The 25,602-nt window shown below is 38.2% G+C and overlaps 3 protein-coding genes across 5 annotated transcripts in view; 2 read left to right on the top strand and 1 right to left on the bottom strand.

Moving 5' to 3' along the window:
• The window catches only part of LOC123866046 (GDP-fucose transporter 1), a 13,572-nt gene extending 5,939 nt beyond the window's left edge, over positions 1–7,633 (top strand). Inside the window, exon 6 of one of the 2 annotated variants that reach the window (XM_045907379.1) lies at positions 7,596–7,633. The gene's annotated coding sequence lies outside the window, so the exon portion shown is untranslated. The remainder of the gene's footprint in view (positions 1–7,595) is intronic. The other variant, XM_045907380.1, reaches the window with a different exon arrangement.
• LOC123866043 (iduronate 2-sulfatase) lies at positions 1,385–4,822 on the bottom strand. The gene is made up of 4 exons (XM_045907374.1): positions 4,557–4,822; positions 4,008–4,485; positions 3,013–3,285; positions 1,385–2,832 (listed from the first exon to the last, which is right to left on the bottom strand). The coding sequence occupies exons 1-4, from the start codon at positions 4,755–4,757 to the stop codon at positions 2,243–2,245; spliced, it is 1,542 nt and encodes a 513-aa protein (XP_045763330.1). The 5' UTR covers positions 4,758–4,822; the 3' UTR covers positions 1,385–2,242.
• LOC123866036 lies at positions 5,138–25,602 on the top strand. Of its 2 annotated transcripts, none has more exons than XM_045907353.1 (14): positions 5,138–5,417; positions 8,203–8,388; positions 9,495–9,798; positions 10,157–10,415; positions 12,528–12,712; positions 13,477–13,725; positions 13,816–14,013; positions 14,553–14,694; positions 15,154–15,324; positions 15,632–15,783; positions 16,253–16,383; positions 16,900–17,036; positions 17,544–17,672; positions 18,650–25,602. In XM_045907353.1, the coding sequence occupies exons 2-14, from the start codon at positions 8,222–8,224 to the stop codon at positions 21,115–21,117; spliced, it is 4,692 nt and encodes a 1,563-aa protein (XP_045763309.1). In that variant the 5' UTR covers positions 5,138–5,417; positions 8,203–8,221; the 3' UTR covers positions 21,118–25,602. The 2 variants fall into 2 exon arrangements, with proteins under 2 accessions (XP_045763309.1, XP_045763308.1); XM_045907352.1 differs by having other exon boundaries at positions 13,816–14,028.

The following is a 25,602-nucleotide window of genomic DNA, read 5'->3' as shown; positions in this document are numbered from 1 at the left end:
AATGGTAGTAGTGGAGCAGATTTCGTCGCTGCTAGACTATTTGGAGAGCCATTCCTGTCACTGCAACCGCACCAGTGACGGGGCAAAGCCTGGCTAAGCGGCGTTCGCAGGCCAGGCTTGAGCAGATATCGAGGCCAAAATGCAGACGCATTTTGGCTCAAGCCCAGGCGACGGAGAACTTGGCTGCAGCAATTGTCAGACTGGGGACTGCAACAAACCAAGCTGCTGCTAGGCTGGCTGCAGCAATTGAAAAGTTTGCTGCTGTATTTAGCAGGACAGCAGGAGGAGCAGGAGATGCAACGAGTGTTGCATTCCCCTCGAAAAAGGTTGCCTTTTTATTCATTTAATATTTAAAAACAATTTAGTCATTATATTAAATTGAATAAACAGTAGTTTATTGTTTTCAGAGATGTCGCACAAAACAGCTATCAGGATCAGAATCTGATGACTACATTCAAGGTACAATTTAGTGTCTGTTCAAAGAAATTAAATGGAAAATACTCTGGTAATGGTGTCAGATCAGCAAATTATTATCAATTACTATGCTTGGAGTTTCCAATATTAATCTAATCAAATATTGAATAGAAACAGACATTACATTGTGGAATTCCATGTTATTTAAAGAAAAATTAATATTCCTATGTGGCGCTATAATCGCTAAACAGTTATGCGGATTATAGGAAAGAAATATTATTTTTTCTTTAAAAATCTAATCAAAGTCTAGTCAAAATTCAAAATCATTTATTTCAATAATATTACTCTTATATTAAGGATGTTTTACTCTTTTTTATGTTAAATGAATAAACATATTTGTGGAAATTTGTATTTTTTTTAAGAATAAACAAAAATTAAATCACATGCCTGTTGCAGACGAAGAGCTTCCACAGGCATGAGTGGAGGCACGTGTGTTGGTCTTGTTTGCAATACTGTGCAAAATATAACATGCATTTACAATCTTGCCTGTGGTGATTGGACTGTAATGCAAAGCATGTGCTCTGAGCAAACATCTGAAAAAAAAAAATTACAACTAAATACCCAAACTATTGCTAAACATGATGAAAAACCCTTGTAAAACCAAACAAACACTGGCTTAAAAGCAATGACAGCACAATGGCGCATCAATGATAGTTCAATGGCGATCCAATGGTCATTGCAACTGTCAAACTATTAGCAGACTACGCTTAAATTCGATCATTGACTTGTCATTAAGTACGGGACTACCAATTATTTACAATTGTGTCATTGAAGTGCCAGTGGCACGCCATCGGAAAACAATTGTGACGCCATTGAATTAGTAGACTACCAAAATTGCTAAAAGTAACAATTAAGATGTCATTGATAGACAACTGAAACACAATTGCAATAGTAGACTTGGGGCCCTGTTCGGTTATCATATCGTTAATTTACATGTTATGTACTATATTTTGTATTTGGAATGAAATAAAATATTTACTGTCTTATTACTAAGAAATTATAAACAACTGATAACGAAATAAATAATGAATCAGGAAACCATAGTGCATTGAATAAAACTAGAGGCTAGAAAAAAAAATAACTTTTTGACATTTTGAAATAATGCTTGTTTAAAACTGTTGTAAGACCGGTTGTAGTTTTATTGGACTCAGTGGATATGTTTAAAAGTATAACTTAAATATAAACTTATTTGTGTATTTGATAACTTAGATAAAAAATAAAACTATAGTTATTTTATGCTTATTCACAGTGTGTTCTGTATAGATAAGAATACCAGAAAAACTTTTACTAATAGTAACACTATTTTTAAGCTAAACCTACTTTATTGAGTATTAGAACATTGTTATTTTTACTAGCTCAAAGGCTCCAGCACGCGGCACGAAAGTTGAAAATCTAGTATAAGTTTTCATGTTAAAAACCCGATGAGCCATAGCACCAACAACAGCTAGCTATACTCTATCCACGGAAGTTAGTATAGGGTGCTCTCTGTTACGTAATCCCATGCAAATGACAAAGACAAAAAGTTAGTGGGTGCTAACTATTTTGAGTGACCGGCCAATCACAAACATAGGCTATGTTTTCTGTACTACTCTTAATAAGAGTAGTATAGAGGTCTTCCGTACTACTCTTAGAGTAGTACGAAAAACAGCCTGTTTTCAATTGCCTCCCCACACCGCTCAACCGCCACAGGAACCTATTCATTTACCTATGCGTTATGCCTATAGTTCCGCAGTTCAAAAAGGCATCACCTTTATCAACTTTCGTGACGCTAACTGTAAAGGCCTGGATCTATTTGTTGCCTAAGTAATATAGACAATTTTTGTCTAACATGTATATATTTTGGATCCAAATACAAATTATTCGATTCCTCATCATCTAATATGTGATTGTATAGCTCCACACCATATATTTTATCCCAGTTCCTAGTAAACTGTGTGTTATTAAACGATACCCATTCAGTGTACCTATATCTTTTAGTTCTTATTGTGTAACCCATTATTTTTATATCCTTTAATCTTGGTTTATCAGAAATAACCATTGGATAAACACTTGGTCGTGGATACTGAGAAATCGCAAAGGATTTACGTATATTTGCATTCACTTTGTGATTTCTCATTAATGGTAGTAGACTTTTTCCATCAAAACATAAGGTTGATTTATCATTGAAGCCTTTACATTTTGGTGTAGATACTTTTAAGCCCACAAGTTCTACTAGGGTTGGAAAAATGTCGATAAGTTCGATGGGGGTAGTTATGGATTTTGGTGGTAGCCCTGGCACTCTGAATATCAGAGGCACCCTCAAAGCCACGTCGAAGTTGCTGTATTTAGCCCATAGACCGTTTTCTCCTAATGACCAACCTGAAAATAACGTTAAAAACCCCCTTTAAATTATAAGATGCTTTTCATTCTGTCATTGTACGTTTGGAGTAAACACAGAGAATATAACCTTAAAAATACTATTTTTGCGGATCTTGTGCCTTCTGTGGGCACATGCGACCGTGCGCGCACTTTATAATTTATTGTATTATTGATACATACCATGATCGCTAGTAAGGACTACAATGGTGTTGTTGTCAACATGTCTGATCAATCGTCCTATAAGGTCATCCACGTACAACGACGCGGCGTAGTAACTCTGCCTGATTCTCAACGCCCATTTCGGAGGCATTGTACCGAATGGGAAGGAAATGTTTAGGGCTGCTATATCATCTCTATGACGGACGTCCGTCCAAGGATGCCAGGCTACTGACGGCATTCCTTTAGGCATATGAGAATGGCTGGGAGGTTTAACTTCGCTGATCGGAACCCTTTCTGAAAATGGTTTTTTTATTTATCTCTGCCGATTGCTTACTGTTACAAATGTTGCGACGAGACTGATAGTACGCAGACAAACTATTATAGCCCCGAGGTGTGCTGCAACGGTCGACCAATCGGTGCGCGTCTGCTGCCACAAGTTAATGCGCCAGAGTGCCACGACATACGGTAGGTAGGTATAGTACGTACGTTTTCATATTTAAAACTAGGATGCCCGCGATTTTTCGAGAGAAAATTTCGATCACATTATTAACTTATCGTCGGCTCACTACTAAGCACGGGTTCCCTCTGAATGAGAGGGTTTGGCCATAGTTGTGCTATACTCTGCCATGCTGGCGGTGTGGATTTGCAAACTTCACAAACCTTTGAGAATATTATGGAGAACTCTCATGCAGGCAAGTTACCTCGCGATGTTTTCTTTTACCGTTAAAGCAAGTGATATTTAAAACACGCACATAGTTAACTCAGAAAAGTTAGAGGTGCGTGCTCAGGATCAAACCCTGGACCCCCTCGACTAGAAGGCCAACGTCTTAACCCCTCTGCTATCATCTAGTACACATACCTACACAGAGAGAACTGCTCCCAGATTGCGCAGTCAGTCGGCAGTTGTGTCAACTGTTACTTTGCAATCCGAAACTCTAAATGCAGTCTATCTTCACACTAATGTGAAAATAAGTCTAGTAGGTAAAACAAAATCTGCTCTTAGCTCTACCACTTACTTAGATATTTATGAGGGTATCTCAACGGAATATGCGGTTTGTGAAATCCAACAGCGAGAAACAATGGCTTGCTCCTGTTCCTTTGATTTAAAATATCAATAGAATAGTTTAAAGTTTCCAAATCAGGTAATGTATTATCAGGCTGAGTTTTAACAGTTACTGGACATATCAGATTACTTTGCAGTTTTTCAGTCTGTTTATCCTTGCAAACTGCTGAATTTTTATACTTCCCCGATGGAGGATGGTATGGAATGTCAGACCAGCTATAAGGATAGTCGTCGGTAAAATTAGAACTTTTTCCCGGATGAAAAACTTTTCCAACTGAATAAGTATCGAAGCCAAACTCTTTAAATAATTGCGGCATAGTGGAAAAGTTTCCAACAACATCACGCCAGTAGCTATAAAAGTCATATAGGCGTAATGCATCAGGTCGACGACCTGTTAATATCGAATTTCTACTCGGAGCGCATAGTGATTGCTGAAAAAAAGAAAATCATACAATAATTTAGGCACAATCAGAAAATCCAAAAGAGTATTATTCTATTTTACCTGTGCAAAAGCATTACGAAATTTAATGCCTTTTCCCGCCAATTTTTGAATATTTGGCAAGTATACTTCCTTTTCCGTCAGATATCGCCAGTCGTCAACAAAAATAATCAATACATTATCCTTTATAATGTTATTTGTTTGTGTAAATGAATTCACTATTTTAGCACAAAATAATAGATAGAAAAATATTAAAAAAATCATGATAGTTCACTATCACGGTCTGCAATCTACTTTTCTTTAAAAAAAAATGTTTTTTCCACCTCTACGATCTCTAAGGCTCCATAGATAACCATACCTTTAGTTTACAGATAATAAATAGTAATTCTAAATACTAAATACAAAACCAGTTCACTGATTTATTTCAGTTTTACATAGAAAATATATCGATATACTGCTTAATCTTATTTTTCATCTTTACATCCATAATTTTTCAATTATTATTTAATTTGTCTATTTTTTACATAATACGCACGCATTTGTAATCTAATGGTTCGATTTCCATATGTACATACATTCACACATAAAGCCAAACGACAACACGTCAACACATCCACACAAATACGCACACTAATAAAAAACAAGTGGATTGACCACTACGCGAGTGTCATTCGATCAATCAAACAAAAGTTCAAAACATCTGTTGTATGTTGTTGTGTTTTGTATTTTTAATTATAATTTAATTCTTGCTTAGATAATTTAATTTACAAAGCATTTTAACCAAATTAAAGCGAGTGTTTGAGTGAGTGCCGTAATTTTTTTCTTATTGTTGTGACGTCATTATTTTCGACTGCCAGTAAAAACGACGCAATTACACCATTTAATTGAAATGGAATTAAAATGAGCCATACATTAATAAACGAGGTAAGTTTCATGTCATAAGAATGAATTTTCTTAGTTTTATTGAGAACTAAGGGCTCGATCGATTCGCGATCGTATTGTCAAAAGGTTTAGCTTACATCGATTTCCTTTGTCCTCGGTCCCTAAGGTTTGCCTTTGAAATCTCTGCACTCAAATAAGTTGTATGTGGTAGATTCAATACACCTACGTGCCTAACAATCTAGCACTAGCTTTGTTTCACAATACATAATATCTTTGGCTTTCCTATAAGAATAATAATAATTAGGCTTGTGTTGCAGTGGTGTTGTTTATTTCTGTTATTATGTAATCTCACACTGACATTGTTTTGTTTTCATTAAGGCTCAAAAGTTTTTTTTCTTTTAATTTAACAATGGGGTTCATTAATTATTGTTCACTTTATTTACTGAAAACTTACTGACTTAATTTGTTATTATTCATTTTAACAATGAATGTATAATACATTTTATTTGATTAATTTTACAAGCATTGTATTGTTTTGTATACAAAGTAAATATTAAATTAAATGAATGAGGGGAATAGTAACCATTTTTAGGCCTGTATGTGTGAATGAAAAAGGAACCCTTAAAGGACCACTTGTGTGTCTATCTGTCCATCTGTTAAAGTCAATTATTTGCTCTGAATCTAGGTATTGGACTTGACGATTAAGATGAAATTTGGTACGATTTATGATTGGTGAATTTCTGTGACCTTAACATGGACATGTAATTAATATAAAGAACACTGGAATTCATAGTCAAAATAAGGGCTTCTATAGGGGGCCCATTCAGGTGACATGTGTCATATTCAACCTTAATGCATTGCTTAAAGATTGAATAGTATGACATATGCCATTTGAAGGGTCCCCTAAAGAAGCCCCTATTTTGACTATAAATTCCAGTTTTTTTTTTTGGTAGCTTCATTGCTACTACAATCTAGCTTATGGGCTAATAAGTAATTTTATTCTAGCTTAAACTTCTACTTATGAATAATTTCTAAATTCCAATGAAAATGATTTTTAAATATGGGGTTCACTTTTAGGGGCCAAATTAGAAAAATAATAAAAAAGAAATTTCACAAGCTGTACCATATGACATATCAAAATATGATTTTTGAGGGTCTTACATATTTTTTTTTTTATAATAAAATAAATTGTTTATTTCAGAAAAAAAAGCTGAAATGGCTGTACCTTTTTGTTTTTGTAACATCTCCCCTGTTTACCTATATTCGTAATGAAGAAATTTGAATTTGAAAATTTACCACTCTCCCACTTTATCTTCGAAACAACTGAGCGTTAGGAAAAAAGAAGGAAATAGTTCTTTACTTATGTGTTGTGATTACAGGAAATCTATTCTAGTCTTATAGCTATAGTAGTCTATAGTCTTAAAATAACCTGGTTTTCACAATATTGCATGTACAAACTTACATATAAATGTACCTACATACATTGTATGCAACCCTTCCCATGGTAGCTCAACTCGCTCTTTTTTTGGTTTCATTTGGACCACATATGGTTTGCGCGATAGTAAGATGGTTTCTAAGATCATGTGTTTGACCACTAGGTTAAAAAATTATCTTTTCTTTATAAAGGGTCCACAGCTACTAATAAAAAAAGTTATTCTGCAAAACCATCCAATTATGTGCACTTTATATGAAGATTCAATGGTATATTTTTTTCATTAAAATTTGCAAGAAAATCAGTAAATTGCATCAGAATTTTATTTAAGTATATAATATAGTTCTTATCAAGTTTTAAGATTAGGTTATTTCTTTGAGACTAATAAACAGAACAAATTTTTCTTTTTGATTTTTAACCTGACCCAAAAAGAGGGGTGTTATAAGTTTGACGTGTGTATCTGTGTATCTGTCTGTGGCATCATAGCTCTTAAACTAATGAACCAATTTTAATTTAGTTTTTTTGTTTGAAAGGTGTTGAGAGTTTTCTTAGCTATAATCTAAGAAAATCAGTTCAGCCATTTGAAAGTTATCAGCTCTTTTCTAGTTACTGTAACCTTCACTTGTCGGGGGTGTTATAAATTTTTAATTTACACTTGTACTTTTTTTTGTGTAATATGCATTGGAATAATGTAAGTTATTATTAAACTGTAAGACTTCAAACTAGTTTTTAAAGTGACATGTCTTCAACAAAAAAAACTATATTTTTAAGTAACATGTTTTCATTTTTATTTATTTATATTGTATGCATTCATTTTATCACAGATTTAATGTCGCAATGTATATTATCTTGCAATTTAGCATAGTTAGTCATTGCAAACTCTAAGTACCTACTAGAAACGTATTCAATATAAAATGTATTAGTAAATGTAGTAGTAGTAGGCTAGCTTGTGTAGTATTTTAAAGACCGTTCAGGTGCGATTGGTCCGATTATCTAAATCTAAGGCTTATTAAGTAACTCATTTAAAAATATTTTGTCCAAAAACACCATAAACCCATCCAAAAAAAAAAAAATATGTAAAAAAAAGAAAAAAAAACAATTTTCTTAAACCCCTTAATTTTTGAACTGCATTATTGTGCCAAAGAAATAAATAAAATAAATAATACAACAATTATAACATGTAACAATTTTTTTTAATTCATAGACTAGCGCTTGGCTGCAATCAGACCAGCAGGTCTGATTGCAGCAAGCAAGTGATGATGCAGCCTGAGATGGAGCGCGCTTGCCTAGAAGATGTCTGTCAAATAAAACCACTATTGCAATTAAATAAAACCAATTATTTTGTTGTGCTGAGGCTTCCATGCTTAGTAAATGTTTATGTTTTTGTTGTAAAAGGCAGTGTTAAGCGATCAGCATGTCAGCGGAGTCGCCGCGACACGCGCGCTCGGGCGGGCCGCTCACGGTGCCGTCGCAGCCGCCCAGCGACCGCAGCATCATCGACGCGGTGTCCGGCTTCATCAACGACGTCACGCTCTCCTCTTCCTCCACTGTTGATCCTAAGGACGTTATACAGTGGGCGAGGTAGGTTACTATCAGGTTGAACACTATAGAGCGCACTTTGACTTTGCTTAGACTTAAGTTTCAGTTAAAACGAGGCCGATTTATGCCAGCGGTATAACACTGTCTCGTTTTAACAAAGTAGAGAACTTAACAGTGTATTAAGTCTAAGCGGGCCGCTCACAGTATCATCGCAGACGCCCAGCAATCGCACGAGACTCGGTGTCCTGCTTCATCAACCACGCGACCTCATGCTCTCCTCTTCCTAATCCTAAGGATGTTATACAGTGGGAGAGATAGGTCACGACTAGTGAGAAAAATTCCTACAAAAAGTAAAATAAGCTGCCCAAGCCATCTATCATATCATGCGAGCTATGCCAACTGGAAAAGATCTCCGACCATGTCAGCAGAAGACAATTAGTGGACACAAAAAAGAATGAAGCCAATAAAACCAGTTTATTTATTTAGTTGCAACTTGCGAAAAACCCAACAAAAACAAGTACCTATGCCCTCTACTCGATCTGCATTATTTATGACTAAATGACGCTCGCGTTTTCGCCCGCGTAGCCTATGCCTCTGCGATGCAAGCTATCTTAGTATCTTTTCTCAAATCGACTTTTGAAAATTCCGTGGGAACTCTTTGATTTTCCAGAACAAAAAGTATGTTTCTCTTCGGGATGCCAACTATCTCTGAACTTAACGTCAAAATCGATTAAACGGATGGGCAGTGGAAAGCTAGCAGACAAGCACTTTCTCAGTAGGTATTATAAATGCGAAAGTGTCTTTGTTTTCCTTCAATCATGTCGCAACAAAGCTACAAATTGACTTGATTGTTTGCCTGGGTATAGTTAAGGACCTGGAGAGTGATATAGGCTACTTTTTATCCCGGAATATCTAAAGAGTTCCCACGGAATTTTTATAAACTGCATCCACTCGGATGGTAGATGCACTTGACGTTTCAAAAGTACTTGTAAAAGTTTAATTTAATAAAAATATTTTGAATTTTGAATTTTTGATGGAGTCGTGAGCTAGGTACTTTATAAGATTAGTTAGGATTTGAATAGCTACCTAAGGTTTGGTTAGCTATCGCAATCCATTCAACTTTTATCCACACATAATCTTGTCTATAGGTTCGAAACAGCAGACATAAACGAACCCACGCCGGAAGGGGACAGCGACAACGACGTGCCCCCGCTGCTGCTGATCCTGGGCTACGGCGCGGGCGTGCAGGTGTGGCTCATCCCGCCGGCGGGCGAGGCGCAGGAGGTGCTGTCGTGGCGCCAAGGCACTGTGAGGGTGCTCCGTATACTGCCCACTCCGCAGCACGGCGACTGCTTTGCATCGAAGAGGCCCCTCATCGCCTTGTGCGACTCCGCCAGCCCTGGCCCAGCGTTTTGCTCACTCAGTTTTATATCGATCCGCGGTGGAGAACAGGTAACTTGTCAGTTGTCACACTAGTACATATTATTAAGGCGAACGTTTGTGTGTCTGGTGTAGATGTGTGTGTATGTTTGTTACTCTTTCACGCAAAAACTAAAACGGATTTGGCTGAAGTTTGGACTGGAGATAGATAATATCCTGTATTAGTAGATATGCTACTTTTTATCCCGAAAAATCGGACTGATATAATTTTGCAATATTATGTTGAATTATTAAAAACTAGCTGCATCTTGCAACTTTGGAATCCCATGGGAACTTTAATCTTCCGGGATAAAAATTATCTTATATCTGTCCCAAGATGCAAGCACACTAATTTATTTCGCATTTCTAATATTAGTATGGATTGTTTTAGGTGAAAAGCATCAAATTCAAGAACCCAATACTAGATGTTCTGGCGAACAAGCGCTCCGTAGTGGTATCGTTCTCGGAGCGCTTCGCTGTCTTCGACGCAGCGACACTGGAAGACAGACTCGCCATCACCACGTGTTACCCCTGCCCCTGCCCCCTGGGGGGCAACTCCCCCATCAACCCCCTCACTCTAGGGGACCGTTGGCTTGCGTATGCCGATAAGAAGTTGAACCCGTCAAAACGGAGCAGCGGGGGATGTGAAAGTAAGTAGATATGCCCTAATTTTCAAAAAAATTAAATAATCTATTCTATAATAGTGGGTTGAGAAATTTTTGTGTGGATCCTGGTACATGGAAATAGGCCATTTTGATGATTTTGCGGGCACTGCCCCAATGTCAACTAAACGAAGATTGACATCATTTCAGACTTCAGAGTGAGGAAACTCTCGGTTTGATCCTGAATCATCAATATGTATATCATATATTTGGCTATGAGTAACATGAAATCAAAGAAGAATAGACGTTTTATAGGCTACCTAGCGTCAAACGTAGGTAACATTTCACGCCTGCCAGTGTCAAGCCTCAATGTTTTGTTACAAGTTGCCTACACTCGTGAAATCTGTGAAATTGTTTTGAAGTACACAGTTACCTATACTCGAGGAATTCGGAATCAAGCCGGGTCTATCCTCCACTTTACAGAGTCGCTTTGTCGCCTTATCATGTTGTTGGTAGACGATGTTGCGATTGAACGTTAGAGTATTAGAGTATTTTATTTAACTACATCAAAATCAATGATACTCAAATGAAATATCGAAGTGTAAAGTAAAATGTAAATAATACAAGTGTAAAAAACACCCCCGACAAGTGAAGGTTACAGTAACTTAAAAAAACTGATAACTTTCAAAAGGCTGAACCGATTTTCTTGGATTATAGCTAAGAACACTCTCGATCAAGCCACCTTTCAAACAAAAAAAAAAAAAACTAAATTAAAATCGGTTCATTAGTTTAGGAGCTACGATGCCACAGCCAGATACACAGATACGCACGTCAAACTTATAAAACCCCTCTTTTTGGGTCGGGGGTTAACAATAACCTTTGCAATAAATGTTAACGAAAAGTGTTATAATAGTAAAAGATAATATCTTGCGAAAATACCAACATAAATGCGCTTCCTTTGTCTTTATCGATCGCTTGTATAGTGAGGCCAACGGCTGAGGCTGACCTTACTCGTTATTGCACTGTACTGCATTTTTATTGTTTTAATATTCACAACTAAACAGACGTTAATATCAGTGCACTAATTGCAATTAATTATAAGTACCCAGAACTATTCTCGTGCCTCCGCCCGTATAATAGCTTGACGGATTTCAATTTTACTTCCCTATTCCATACTGATATCACACTAATATTATAAAGGCGAAAGTTTGTATGTGTGTGTGTGTGTGTGTATGTTTGTTACTCCTTCACGCAAAAACTATTGGACGGATTGGGCTGAAATTTAGAATGGAGATAGATTATACTCTGGATTAGCACATAGTGATTCAATATTGATGAACACAACCACAGTTCACGACAGTTAGAGAACTTCTAACAAAATGTCGAGGATTCGACGTCACTGGCAGGCTTCAAATGTTAATACATTTGACGCAGGTAGCCCTAATGTAGCCCTATTTTTCTATGATTTCACGTCTACATAGCCTAATATTTGACATATTGTCGATTCAGCATCAAACCGAGAGTTCCCTCACTCTAATTCACTCTGCGCAATTTCGTACGCGTGGATTTAGGTTTAAAAAATCCATTCAATTGAGTCTTTGACTTTCTGAGATATATCTGTCTCCAGGATGCAAGCTATCTCCGTGTCAAATTTCCTTCAGATCGGTTCAGTGGGAGAGTGTTGCCAAAGGCAACAGACAGACAAACACACTTTCATATATGTAATATTACTAGATAATGCAACGTCACCGTTATCGGTGTGAATTTAGGATTTTTAATTCTCCTTTACCACCAATTCCTCCCATTGGCTAACACTTCCTCACTATTGCTAAAATTGGCTAAAATGCACAGGTGTAGCAGAAATACCATTAGTTCAGCCAATCACTGGAATTACCGACGCGACTGTAGCAGTTGATAATAATTAAAACTTTTGTGTCTTTCGGGAAACTTTGCATTTCTCTTAGGGGTTTAAGAAGGTCCTTAAACTCGATACAATCGTTCATGCTAGCTTTTTTCTAAACTTTAGATTCCTTTTTGGGTTTTGCTCTTAAATGCAAATGCTCTTAAAATCTATTCAATCGTTCGTGCTAGCCTTTTGGGAAACTTTGACTCCTCTTTGGAGATAGAAAAAGTAATTAAACTCCATGTAATCGTCCCCAGGCGAAGGCGTAACCAGCTATACCGCAACAGTACTTCACGCAGCGAAGTCCCTAAGCAAGGGTTTACGAGGGTTAGGCGAGAGTGTGGCTCACAGCCTCGCGGGCGGACGCAGCACATCTCAGTCGCCGTCGCCGCCGCATGCCGACATACAGCAGCCAGGAGTGGTCACCGTGTTGGACATCGAGGTACATCTAATAAATAAACTCCTTATGTACTCAAAAGATGTTTTTTTTTTTAAATAAAAAATAGCGTGTAAACGAGCAGGCGGGTCACCTGATGTTAAGTGATTACCGCCGCCTATGAACGTTTGCAGCACCAGAGGTACCGCCGATATTTTGCTGGCCTTTCAGAAATTTATTGGTCCAAGAAACAGTTAAAATTATTTTGCTATAATCCGCCAACAGAAAAAATCTGTATGGACAAACATGCAGTTACAAGCTAAGCACCGCTTACCTCCCCAACCAAGCAATAAAGCCAAGTTCCCAAGCAAGCACTGCCACCACCAGTCACATGCACCACCACACAAGACTTTTCCACTACTCTCGACGTACGTTTCGCCCCGACACCGGAGCATCCTCAGGAGATTTTGACTTTACAATGCTGTATTGTCAAGCACTTGACAATACAGGTAGGTTGGGGAGGTAAGCGGTGCTTAGCATGTAACTGCATGTTTGACCATACAGATTTTTTCTGTTGGCGGATTATAGCAAAATAATTTTAACTGTTTCTTGCTAAACATGAACTTCCGCAAAGTAACGCCTGATTCTATCCAATATTTATTGGTCCGCCCTTTGAATAAACCCATGTTGTAATCTAGTCTTGTCATCTAGGTGTAAGATGTCTTTATCTCGACAAACGGTAACGTAAATAAAATTATTGAACATCTTCAATTTCTTTGGCCTTGTAAATATTTTTGTAATGAAATAATTAATAGTTGTATATTTCGCAGGGCAATGAGGACGAAGACAGCCAAGACTGCGAGGACCCCTGCGACCCTATCGTAGCTCACTTCATAGCGCACTCGGAGGCCATAATCGCCCTGAAGTTCGACCCGAGCGGGATGCTGCTGGTGACGGCAGACCGGCGCGGCCACGACTTCCACGTATTCCGCATCAATCCGCACCCCTGTGGCCCAAGCCTGGCCGCCGTGCATCACTTGTATATCCTGCATAGAGGCGACACTACGGCTAAAGTGCAGGTAATAGGCCAAAACATAAAAACTTGCAAACTTACAACTTACTCATTCTTCCGATGTTACTTCATTACATTACACATTATAACTTCACAGGATATAGCAATATCTGGCGACTCTCGCTGGGCAGCCATATCGACGCTGCGGGGCACAACACACGTGTTCGCAATCAGCCCGTATGGCGGCGCGTGCGGGGTGCGCACACACACGCAGCCGCGCGTCGTCAACCGCCTTTCGCGCTTCCACCGCTCAGCCGGCCTGCCCATACACGGCGCCCCCTGCGCACATAGCCCTGTGAGTAACTGTACAGTGTGTAAATAGCACTGGGTCGTCATATCAATGCTGCAGGGCACCACTCGCGATTAGCGGGGTGCGTTCCCATTCTGCCGCGCGTCTTCAATTTACCGTTGTGCTTCCGCCCATCTATGGGGCTGGCAATACACGGCGCCCTCTGTGTTCATAACCTCTCATAAGCTCAATACCTTAAAATTGTTGTCAGTTACGATATTAGGCGAGTTATGGAGTACGGTCATATCAAAGCTAATCCATATAAAGGCGCATGAAGGTGCGCAAATACTGTCGTGCGTCAGCTCACTATTGCGCATCCACCAATCTGCATGACTGTCTAAACGTAGTACTAATTGCTCCCATACCCTTGTGTTGTACTTGCAATAAGCAGCAGAGGTTGTATAAACAATAATAATAAAAAAAAAAAATAAGCAGCGTGCGCTTTCTCGCTCTCATTTGCCCGTACTGAGCGAGACAGATTATGATTAAGTTTCGTTTCTCTCAGCTTTCTATGTAAAATCTATAATGATTTTTCATCTATCCAGGTTTGTGAAGGCATGGGCGCAGGCGCGTGGTTCCCCAACCCTCGTTTGCCGCCCTACCCGCAGCCAAACAGCAGCACCCCGCTCGCACAACTGCGCCCCACGCATAACCTAGCCACGAACACTATCACTAGGACCAGCTCGGGTGAGTCCTATAAACCTATTTACCCAGGTTTGTGAAGGCATGGGCGTAGGCGGTTGGTTCCCCAACCCTCGTTTGCCGCCCTACCCGCAGCCAAACCTAGCCACGAACACTATAATAGCTCGGGTGAGTCCTATATTCCTATTCGTTATGCTATCATAAGAATGGAGTCCTTTTATACCCTTACGGAACTTAGGGCTGCAGCTGTTGTTTTGAAAAAATCGGCCAAGTCCGAGACGGACTCGCACACGAACAGTTCCGTACCATCGTACAAGAAATATGCGAAACGGGGCCATAGTGAGTGATTGAAGATACCTGTGACGACTTCTAGTTAGTACGTTGTAAGGTACATCGCACTCTTTTGCGCGAAAGAGTGCGATGTACCTTACAACGTACGTTAGTAACGTCATCGAGTGTCAGTATGTGGAGACCGCAGTATATGACACTCAGTAATTTTTGCAGGTCGGCAGCGTTTGTCTTCTGTATCGGAAGAGAACGGCTCGGTGCCGCTACTGGCTCGCGTGTGCTTCGGTGTGAGCGGTATTACAGGCCGAGCGGCGTCAGTACCGCTTTACTTGATGGCGGCCTCTGGTGCTCTGCTGCACCTGGCGTTGCACCCTCGCCCCGCGCGCAGTGAGTTTACAAACTTTTTTACCACCCCTAAACTTTGTTGTAATGGCTTTCGATTTTAATATTGCCCACCAATATTATGCTTCAAAATCAACTCTTAAAAAACTTTTTTGACCAGTGATTTATTTGTATCCATGTCCTTTTTCACCATGACATTGGTTGCCTAGAGATCGCTAGGTAGTGCTTACAAGTTGAACACTGCTATGTTTTTTGTTCAAATTCAAAAGTTGTCTAAATTCAAGGAAAGTATCTATAAGGTTGACAATTTGTTTCTCAAACATTTTCTTAGCCTCAAACTTTTTGTTGCTAGGTGTACCGAAGGAAAAGATCTGCGATGAGTCTCCGATAGAGTTGGAAGTGGAGGCGATGGCTCAGTGGCCGCTACAGAGACCGCCGGCCGCTGCCGATCTCTTAGCGCCGCTACCACCTTCCAACCCGCTTCTACAACCGCTTAGCTGCCGGGTGAGTTGGACACGATATGAACACGACAACGACACGACGTAGACACGACAAACACATGACTTAGTCAGGACATCGCCACGTATATAAACACGACACTGGCACTAATCTCGACATGACAAAGACATGACTCAGATCTAACTTTGATCTGACATAGATACGAGATAGATACGACATAGACAAGCTATAGATTGAATACAAGTTGGAAATGAAGACGTTGGTCACACTGGTCGCTACAAAAATCGCCTATTGCCGCCGATCTCTTAACGCCGCTACTACGCTCCAACCCGCTTCTGCAAAATCTTAACTGCCGAGTGAATTGACACGATAGTACACAACCTAGAGACGATATAGACACGATATTGACACGACAAATATACGACATAGGACGTCGACACGCATAGAACGCATAGAAAATAAATTGATATAAGGATTTTGTATGTGGCTTGTGACGATATTCTGTTTGTTCCAGAGATGTGCAGATATGTGTATGAGCGAGGAAGAGCGCTGGCTGTCTCAAGTGGAAATAGTGACGCACGCCGGTCCGCATCGACGACTCTGGATGGGCCCACAGTTCGTCTTCAAAACTTACAATAGCACTGGGTATGTATACTTGTCCCTTTCACGCACGTGTAATATGTGTATGAGCGAGGAAGAGCGCTGATTGTCTCAAGTGGAAATAGTGACGCACGTACGGTCCGCATCGACGACTATGGATGGGCCTATATAATACATATATTTTTATCTGAAATAAAGAAATTATTATTATCCTATATTACTGTAGGGGGTTACTCTCATGCCTGTGTACAAAATAGATGCATATAAAAGCCAAAAGAGATATAATATACTTAGTTACATAAAAATAAATAAACCTACATACACGTTACATAAATACATTTTGTACCGGGCCGAGGATTATTATTATTATTATAGCGGCAATAAAAAGACATATTGTGTGAAAATTTTAACTCTACGTATAACGGTTCACGAGATACAGCCCGCTGACAGATAGATGGCTGGATAGCGTTGGCTTAGTAGGGTCCCGTTAGCACCATTCGGGTATGGAGTCCAAAAAACTATCCTAAAAACAGCGTAGCTAAACGTAAGTAATTGTTCCAGCTCGAACTCGTCGTTGTCTGAAGTGGAAGCCGTAGAGGTGGACACGAGCGCGGCGCGCGGCGCGGCTCGCTCCAACCCCGTCAACATGCCCGGCGTCAGACCAATCGTGCCCGTACTCATCGACTCCGGTTCCGCTAGTGAGTTGTTTTCAAGAAATCTGTATGGGAGCCATCTCCCAGTCCCAGGTTTCTTACGAAAGTAAGAACGAAAGACGTTCATTTTTAAATCCAAGATGATCTATATTTGTTATATGAAATTTTATAAAACACAAATAAACTTGCAAAGTTTTTTACATCGAATTCTTGTTTTTATACAAGACTGGGTTCCGGCTATAGATATAAATTTACGTCTATGCTTGCAACCCTATTTTTCATGATCAGAATCACGATGGATCTTATAGGTTACAGTAACGCTACGGTCTATTAGCAGAGAGGTACTCTCGGTTTGATCCTGAACCGTCGATGTCAAATATTAGGGTATCGTGAGGTAAAATCAATAGGGCTACCAGCGTCAAATGTACTAAAATTTGACGCCTACCAGTGATGTCGAAACCTCGACATTGTGTTAGAAGTTCCCTAACCGTCATAAACTGTGGTATTAGTACATAAATAGGCAGTCTGCTAAAAAAGGGTTTGTGTGAACAGGTTCGCTCGAGCACTCCCCTTCCGACAGTTTCCGGCGCAAGTCCCTGCTGGCCGAGAGCGGGCGCGCGCCCTCCGTCTGCGACGTGCAGCTCAGGGAGGACCTCGCAGAAGCTATGAAGGAGGACCACGGTAAGGCTTCTGTTCACATTCCAACGGTCTTACCAAAAACTTGACAAAAAGTTGAACAAGTTTAACATCTGATGACTGAATTGACGTTTTGGCAGTTTTTGCATTGGAAATCTATTGTGTTCAAATAAACTCGTTTAATGCTTGTTTAATTTTTTTGTGGTAAGACTGTAACTGTTTCAATAACAATGACTTTATGAGGAAATATAAGATCCTTAACTATTTATTTAAAATATGCTTAACCTTTTTCTTACATTTATTAACTTGTGCTTTTATAACATATCGGTTTTTCACTAATTGATTTATGAACTAATCGAGTTACATATATGATTTTAAATGTTTTATTACAACAAAGTCGGTTTAATTCCAATAACGAATACTTATCATGTATTTACACATTCGCCCTGTATTTATACGGCGCGATACTCGCCGTTAAAGACATGTTGCGCATAATTTCAACCACTTTGCGGTTGCAAAATGAGACCAGAGACGGATGTATGAACAGACAAGCAGCTCGCGCGCGGCTGACCACTCGATGCGCTCTCTTTGGCGAATGTGTAAATACCCATTAACAATATTTGCTACGTCATGACTTCACAAGCGTAACATCGTAATCGTTGAAGTGACACAAGAGTGAAGCATTGCAAGTGGAGAAGTTACCGAAGAAAGCTTAATTAACACACAACATGAGAGGGCGCGCCGCTGCGCGCGCGAACGCGTCCGACGCACGTAAGTCCCGCGCCCTCTCATGCGGTCCGCCCTGCTCTATACCGAAGCCAAAGGCACCCGATACTTCTTTTTGGCTTTCGAATTAACTCGTCCACTACATTGCTTTTTTTTCTAAATCCATTTCGGTCTGCTCTCGAGCGCATCGTCCGCAAAATCGAGACGTTATCGACTCCAAACGTCTCGATGAGTCGGGTCGTGCGCTCGTCGCTCGGTGTATATGAACTAACGTGGTTGCCTTCGGTTTGGTATAGGGCTGCGGGAGGGGCGCTCGGAGCCGCGGGTGGTGTCGAGCGCGGGCGTGGAGCGCGCGGTGGCGCCGCAGGGCACGGTGGTGGCGCCGCTGCGCACGTCGCAGCCGCCGCCGCTCGACCCCGACGCCTACACGCGCTCCAACGACGACGAGGGCGCCTTCCGCCCCGTGGTGCGCGCGCCCGCGCCCCTCGCGCCGCACCTCACCGCGCAACCGCTGCCCCACTCCACGACCATCCCCGTGCAAAGCGTCTCACCGCGAGAGCTCTCTCCGGAGGAAGAGCCGCTGCCACTCAACACGGATGTCGTCATCCCTGCCGAGCTCACCGGCGTCCGCTCCTGGTTACCCGTGGCAGACCGCATCGACTACGGCACCGAAGTCTTCGAAGAACGAACCGACACTTACGACTTCCATGACGAGAAGTACATGCTGATCCCCGAAAGGGCATCGCCGCCCGATGTAGCAAAATTAGATAGACCTAATTTAGATGTTAAGGATATCGTTGTAAATAAAGATCTCGAGCGTGATAGTGTGAAGCGTGATAGCGTGCGCGAGAGGGTCTCGGTTGCCGAGACGGAGCGAGAGGACGTATCGAAATCACTGCCAAAATTGAATCGAGCGCCGGATGATATTCAACCGGTGGCTCGACCTAGAGTTAAGAAATCTCCCACCACCAAGTCAGTTAGTGATAGAGCTGCTAGTGGCATTAGTATTAAGAGTAAAATATCTACGGATGACTGCGAAATTAACTTATCCAAAAGAGAAGAGGAAACTCCGAAAGTGAAAACTGTCGCTGATGTTAAAAAAGAAGTAGTTCAGACGGCTAAAGATGAAAAGACGCAGTCGCAGAAAACCGTTAAAGAGTCGGAGTCAGTTGAAGTTAAAAAAGATTTCTCTGTAATCGAAAAAAATAGTACTGTTGTTACGGAAGTACCGAAATGTGCTAATAAAGTATCGACAGAAAAGCAACGTGAAAAAGAAATAAAAACGGAGGAGCAAGCTTGGGATATGCTTTTGAATGAACCCGGAAATTCTGTGAAATCAAATAAAGAGCTATCATGTTCACCGAAAGATACAAAAATAGAGGAAACAAAAATTAAATCTAAAAAGAATCGAAAGACTAAGAAGTCGGAAGAGCAACAGGCAAAAGAAGATGATGACAGTTTTATTGAAATACATGCAATAGAGGACAAGCATCAAATTTTAAGTGGAGATCTAGTGTCCATTTCAACTCCATTTGAAGAAATGGATACCGCCTCATCTTACTTGTCAAAGTCTAAAAAACAACGCTCATCAAAAAGCAGAACTCCCGAAAGAAAGGACGAGAATGAAATAAAAGCCGATAATATCACTGAAAATCCAAATGTTACTTGTACTGGCACGACAAAGAAAATGAACCCCAATGAGAGCCTTTTCAGTGAAACAAAATCCTGTGCACATTCTACTTCTATAACAATAGAAACTGTCCACGATTCTCAAAATAAGGAACCGCTTTATTCTGATACCATAAACCTTCTCGATTCTAAACCTGTCACATCACTTTTTGCTAAAGAATCTCCAAAATCTGTTAAAAGTAAATCGTCGTCTCCGAAACTTGATGGTCGTAAAACAGGAAAGACTTCTGAAATTGAGGAAAAGGAGGTTTATGTTATTAATACAACCGAAGATGATTTTCCAGAAATACAGATAACGCGTGGCAACAAAACACATAAAAAATCACCATTGCTCTCCGAAAAAAAGAATCACGAAAACGATAAAGTTGAGAAACCTATTAAATCTTGGAGTTCCATTGCAGCATCTAAAAACGTTAAAAAGGATGACGACATTGAACCTAATGTTGAAACCATCAAAAAAGATGATACCCAAGATGCAGCTACGATTTTAGAGTTCAATAAAAAGTCAGAAATATCTTTGCAAGAAAAACTTATGGAACTTTGTAAAAGAACCGATATTATGGTGGCCGAGTGTGATGCCCCTTCCGACCTTAATTTCGTTGAAGAGCACCATTCAGTTTTGCCTGATTTACCGCCATTAGAACCCCTGGGTTTCGGTTTGGACGACTTCAAACTCGAAGTTATGAGAGACAGTCTTTTAGAAGAAGATCAAAAAATAACTAGCCCCATCTGCAAAATTAACATTGACGATATACTTTCATCAATTAAAGATACTACAAAGAAAGCAATCGAATCGAGTACTTTCAATCTGATCGATATAGAAAAAGTGCCAACGCGCAAAGAGAAAGGGTTTAACGTCGTTGAAAGTGACAAAATTACATCCCAAGAAGTTAAGTTGGACGATGATACAAAAGCCGAAAAGGATGACTTAGAGAAATCGTCTGATGAGGACATCGCGTCTCCCGCGCTATCGGCTGATAGTGATAAAGACGATAAGAAAACTTCTGAAGCTGCTAATGCCAATTTAACTTCTAAGCAATCGAAATCCAAAAAATCTCGTAGAAAGAAAAAGTAATAAGAATCGTTTTCAACGTTTTTGAGCTTGACGATATTTTAGGCTATGCAGTTTACAGTTACTAGTGAATATTACAGCTATTATTGTTGTAACTTTAGATAAGCAAATGAATTTTGAAGTGGATATGCACAGATAAAATACAAAAAAAAAAATCCTTACAAGGTAAAATTATAATTCTTTATAATATACGGTATACGATACTGATAGTTCTTTAACAACAATGTTAAGAAGAATTGTCAGTATAACTGTGTAACAAATAAAAATTATAAACAAAAAATTTAAAAAAATGTAGGAAAAACAATAAAAAATGTCGTCTAGATTTCTTGAGCAAATATTATAGGGAAGTAACGTTAAATTCGGAGCCAGTGTACTTAAGGCGTAACGCGTACTTACGGAGTATAGTGGAGCTGAGGCACAGCGCCATTTTTAATAAACGGCAAAATCTTAAATTCAGCTTTATTGACTTTGTCATATAGTTGAATTGGAATAGTGTAAACATGACGTCCGTCTACGCCGCACTCCGCTTTAAGTCGCCGCTGTTACGTCAAATTGAATTATGCTGAGTTTATGAGGAGTTTCCCTAGCGCGTTCCCCAGCCCTTTTCATACAAACATAGTTTGGTTCTCGTTCGAACCAATGGAACTCAATAAAATTTCGTAGGCACGTTGTAAATACAATTATCTGTGTCTGTGGTTTGTTAGATTTACGTAAAAATATTTAGTTTTAAAATTATAAAGGTTCAAAGATTGTATGTAAATCCTTGAGTCTGTAACTTCGATACAGATATTAGTCCCAAAATGTGTCTTCAATATTTCATTGAGTTTGATTGGTTAGTGTTCAAATAAGAGCCAAATTACATTTGTATGGAGTGATGGAGAAGTTAAAAATAAACTCCTCAGTTGTTAAAGAGAGACGATTTGTATTGCCCCTCAGCTCTAATTCACTCTGCAGGTGTGCATTGCGCTTTAGATCAGTAAAATGCTATTGGTTCCAAAAACAAATCATTGAACGAATTTATTCTCACAAAATAAGTTGTAGTTGAATTCAAAGTTAACTGGTACCATATTAGCCCCATGTGTATAATTAAAACTCTATCTTACTAGTAATCTTTATAATGGCCTGCGCAAACGATGGACTTGTCAGCGGAGGACAAAAACCCCGTAGCGTACATAAAATGTCCGCTTTTGAGAACTTGCTACGGACTCGACGCACAGGGTGTGTGATCATTTGTTCGCCCGGCCGTAGAAACTCTCGACCGCTCGATGTAGATTAAAATCTGTTTTGTGCGTTGACGCGTCTAGAAACGTAAGTTCTATTCTTTTTGAGAACTCCCCCGTACTTCTGTGCAGTCCGGTTTGTCGAGGTCTCGGCTATTTGGGCGACTTTGTACGGGGACTTGTAGTCCCTCGTTTGCGTTATTCGATGCAGTAAGCGATCTATTTCAACGGACAAAAAGTGCCCCAGGACTGTCCCTCGTTTGTGCAGACCTTAATATAAATAAATACATTTAAAGGTGCTAAAAAAAAAATATTAATTGACGTCTATATACTACACACCAGATGCTCATTCCCTTCATCCCAATAGAAATTTTTTGCGGGCTGCAATAACTCGCTTTGGCTTATAACTTCATGCAGTGTCATATTTATTTTGCCAGCTTCATATAACAAGATTTTTGTTTGAAATGACTATCTAGTGCGTAGTACATACCAGATGTTGTTGATCCAAACCCACAGAAGCTCAAGAAATCTGGCACAACCTTTTTCAGTGCTCTAAGTAGGTACTTATTTTGCTTAATTTATTTAGATTAATGCCATTTTAGTTTTATACAAAACTAACTGAAGCAGAACTAAGTACTCAATTTACATGATCTTGTTCATCTTTTATGCCATTGAATTTTAATGCGTTTAGTTCAAGTTTTGTGTAAAATATCATTGGTAGAACGTAGTTTTAGTTATAAAGTTTATTTTCTACGCGCAGTGCACTACATCTCAGTAAAACTACACGAGGCCAGTACAGAAAAAAAAATGCGTTAGGAAGTTCGCGATGTGGTTTAGTTAGACAATCAAATGGTGCACGTTTCTACACGAAACTAAAATTCAAACTAAATTGAAAAGGCTAAAAATGATGCAGTTCTTTTCCTTACACTCTTTATGGAAAAGGGTAACACAATTTTTAGTCCTGTTTAGTTTAGTTTATAATATGCACGACCGAATTAGCACCAATTTTGTCTGTAATAAGTAGAATCTCGCTATTCTTAGAAAGAATATCCACTAATGATAATGGATTTTTGAGAAAAAATAATTTTATCTTTACGTATAGTTCTTTATTTTTATTTTTAGTCATAATATTTATATTTGATAAAATTCATTTATTTCAAGTGCAAGTGTTAAAAGTGCATATAATGAAATTATTTTAAATTTTTATTTATTCTATACAAAATACTAGCTTATGCCCGCGACTTAGTCTGCGTGGACTATCAATCAGTCAGTCAGTCAGCCAGCTTTTCCTTTTTTATATATATAGATAATCTAAGTAACAATTTATTATGTTATAATATGGAATATACATGAACACTATCTGATTTAAGTATTTATCATTGTTACCCTGTGTTTATTTGATTATATTATGGAACTATCGAACATTTTGAAAGTCAAAAAAATGTATAAAATACCATTTATGGTCAATATCAATATAGTTAACATAACGAAAACCATGTATAAATTGTACATTTTTGGAACATACTCACTTATAAATCTAGTCTCGTCTTACATTATACCTCACATGATATTCTTAGTATTTCTCACCATCCTCCATACTGAAATTAGCATAAAGGATAAAAAAGCTTAAAACTGTAATTTTAAAATCAAACAAACTGGTATATCAGATAAATTAGTACCTAAATTGGGTTTTCTATCCACATCGGCTAATTTCTTATTTTCTAATAAGGAATCATAATATTTTTTTTCGTGATCCTTAAGAAAAAAATTCTAAAATGAAATTACTTCTCAAAAAGAGATTTATACTATAAAATCACCGATATAACAATCGAAGTTTTTAGGTACTATTATTTGCCAATTATTTTGAAAATAATAAAAAAGTAAAACTGTTTTTATTGATACTTACTACATAATATTATAATATAATATTTATTAAAAATGGAATATAACTGTAGTTAACATTAAATGTAATCTCTGTGTACTAAACATGCTGTTATATAATAATATATATTACGTAAAATATTGTATAGAATACCTCAGTATTATTTGCTATGTTTTTTAAAAGTTCCATAATTATTGTGACCAAGTCATTTCATTTTTGGTATATAATACCGTGACCTACTGCTGTCTATATGTACAAATTCTGTGTAAAATCGTTTGCAACGAGTATTATTTATTATGTTTTGTTCATGTAGTCTTAATATTATGTTAAATCATGACAAATATTTATTTTTTATGTTTGTCAAGACACATGGGTAACCTGCGTTTAGGCAATTTTTATTATTTTTTTGTTATTGTGAATGCACTGGTGCATTGTATATAGGTACATTTTATATTTTAAATAACATCGTTATTATAAGTTTTATTTACCATTTATTTAAAATAATCAATTTTGTTAAAGTGTATATGTTTTTGTGGTACTTATGGGTGCATATTATATACATTATTCAAAACATATCATCGGCAACAAATTATATTAAATAAATATCAGATAATCAGAATTGATGTCAACCGTGTTTCAACAAAACTAGTAGGTGTTTTTAATCGATTCAAATGAATCAATGATTTAGGAAATAAACTACTTACATACTTATATATTGTTTTAAGAGCAACGAAAAATGGGAAATGAATATGCTCTTTAGATATCGAAAATCTTTATCACTTCTCTCCAAAAACGGGGTATTGAATTTAATTGATATACCTATTACGTAAAACTTAACTACCTAAAAAAATACCCTGTTTTACCAAAGGATTCTCATTAGAATATTAGGATTTATAAAAACGAAGAGCTATGATTTAAGTATTTAGATACCTTTCTGTGTGCATTTGAGGTTTCATCTAAAAACATTACACTTAAATAAAAGACCTACATAATTATAAATTACAATACAATATTATGAAATAAATTGAACAGTCCAATTTGTCAGTAACATATACTTATGTATTATTATTAATTGCTGCTTAAGATTGTATTAAAAAATTAGTCTTTTTGATGAATAATATTCCAAAAAAATTGAAATTTATTTTTGAAACTTTACAATTATTATTATCATCTAAGCTAAATTATTGTACACCGTTTTAACTCCATGATATTATTTTTCTTTATTGTAATCGAAATATTCTAAATATAATAATATTATTACGTAGACAAATTTATTACTTACTGTAAATTTTAGATTTGGCACCACTGTAAGAGTACATGTGTTAATAATGTTATGGAGTGTTTAAAATCTTTAGGAAAATTAAAAAATGACATTTCAACAACCAA

This window comes from Maniola jurtina, chromosome 6 (assembly GCF_905333055.1).
Source record: "Maniola jurtina chromosome 6, ilManJurt1.1, whole genome shotgun sequence".
Taxonomy (NCBI): Eukaryota; Metazoa; Arthropoda; class Insecta; order Lepidoptera; family Nymphalidae; genus Maniola; species Maniola jurtina.
Note: the sequence above shows the minus strand (reverse complement) of the source record. Positions and strands in the feature narration are given on the sequence as shown.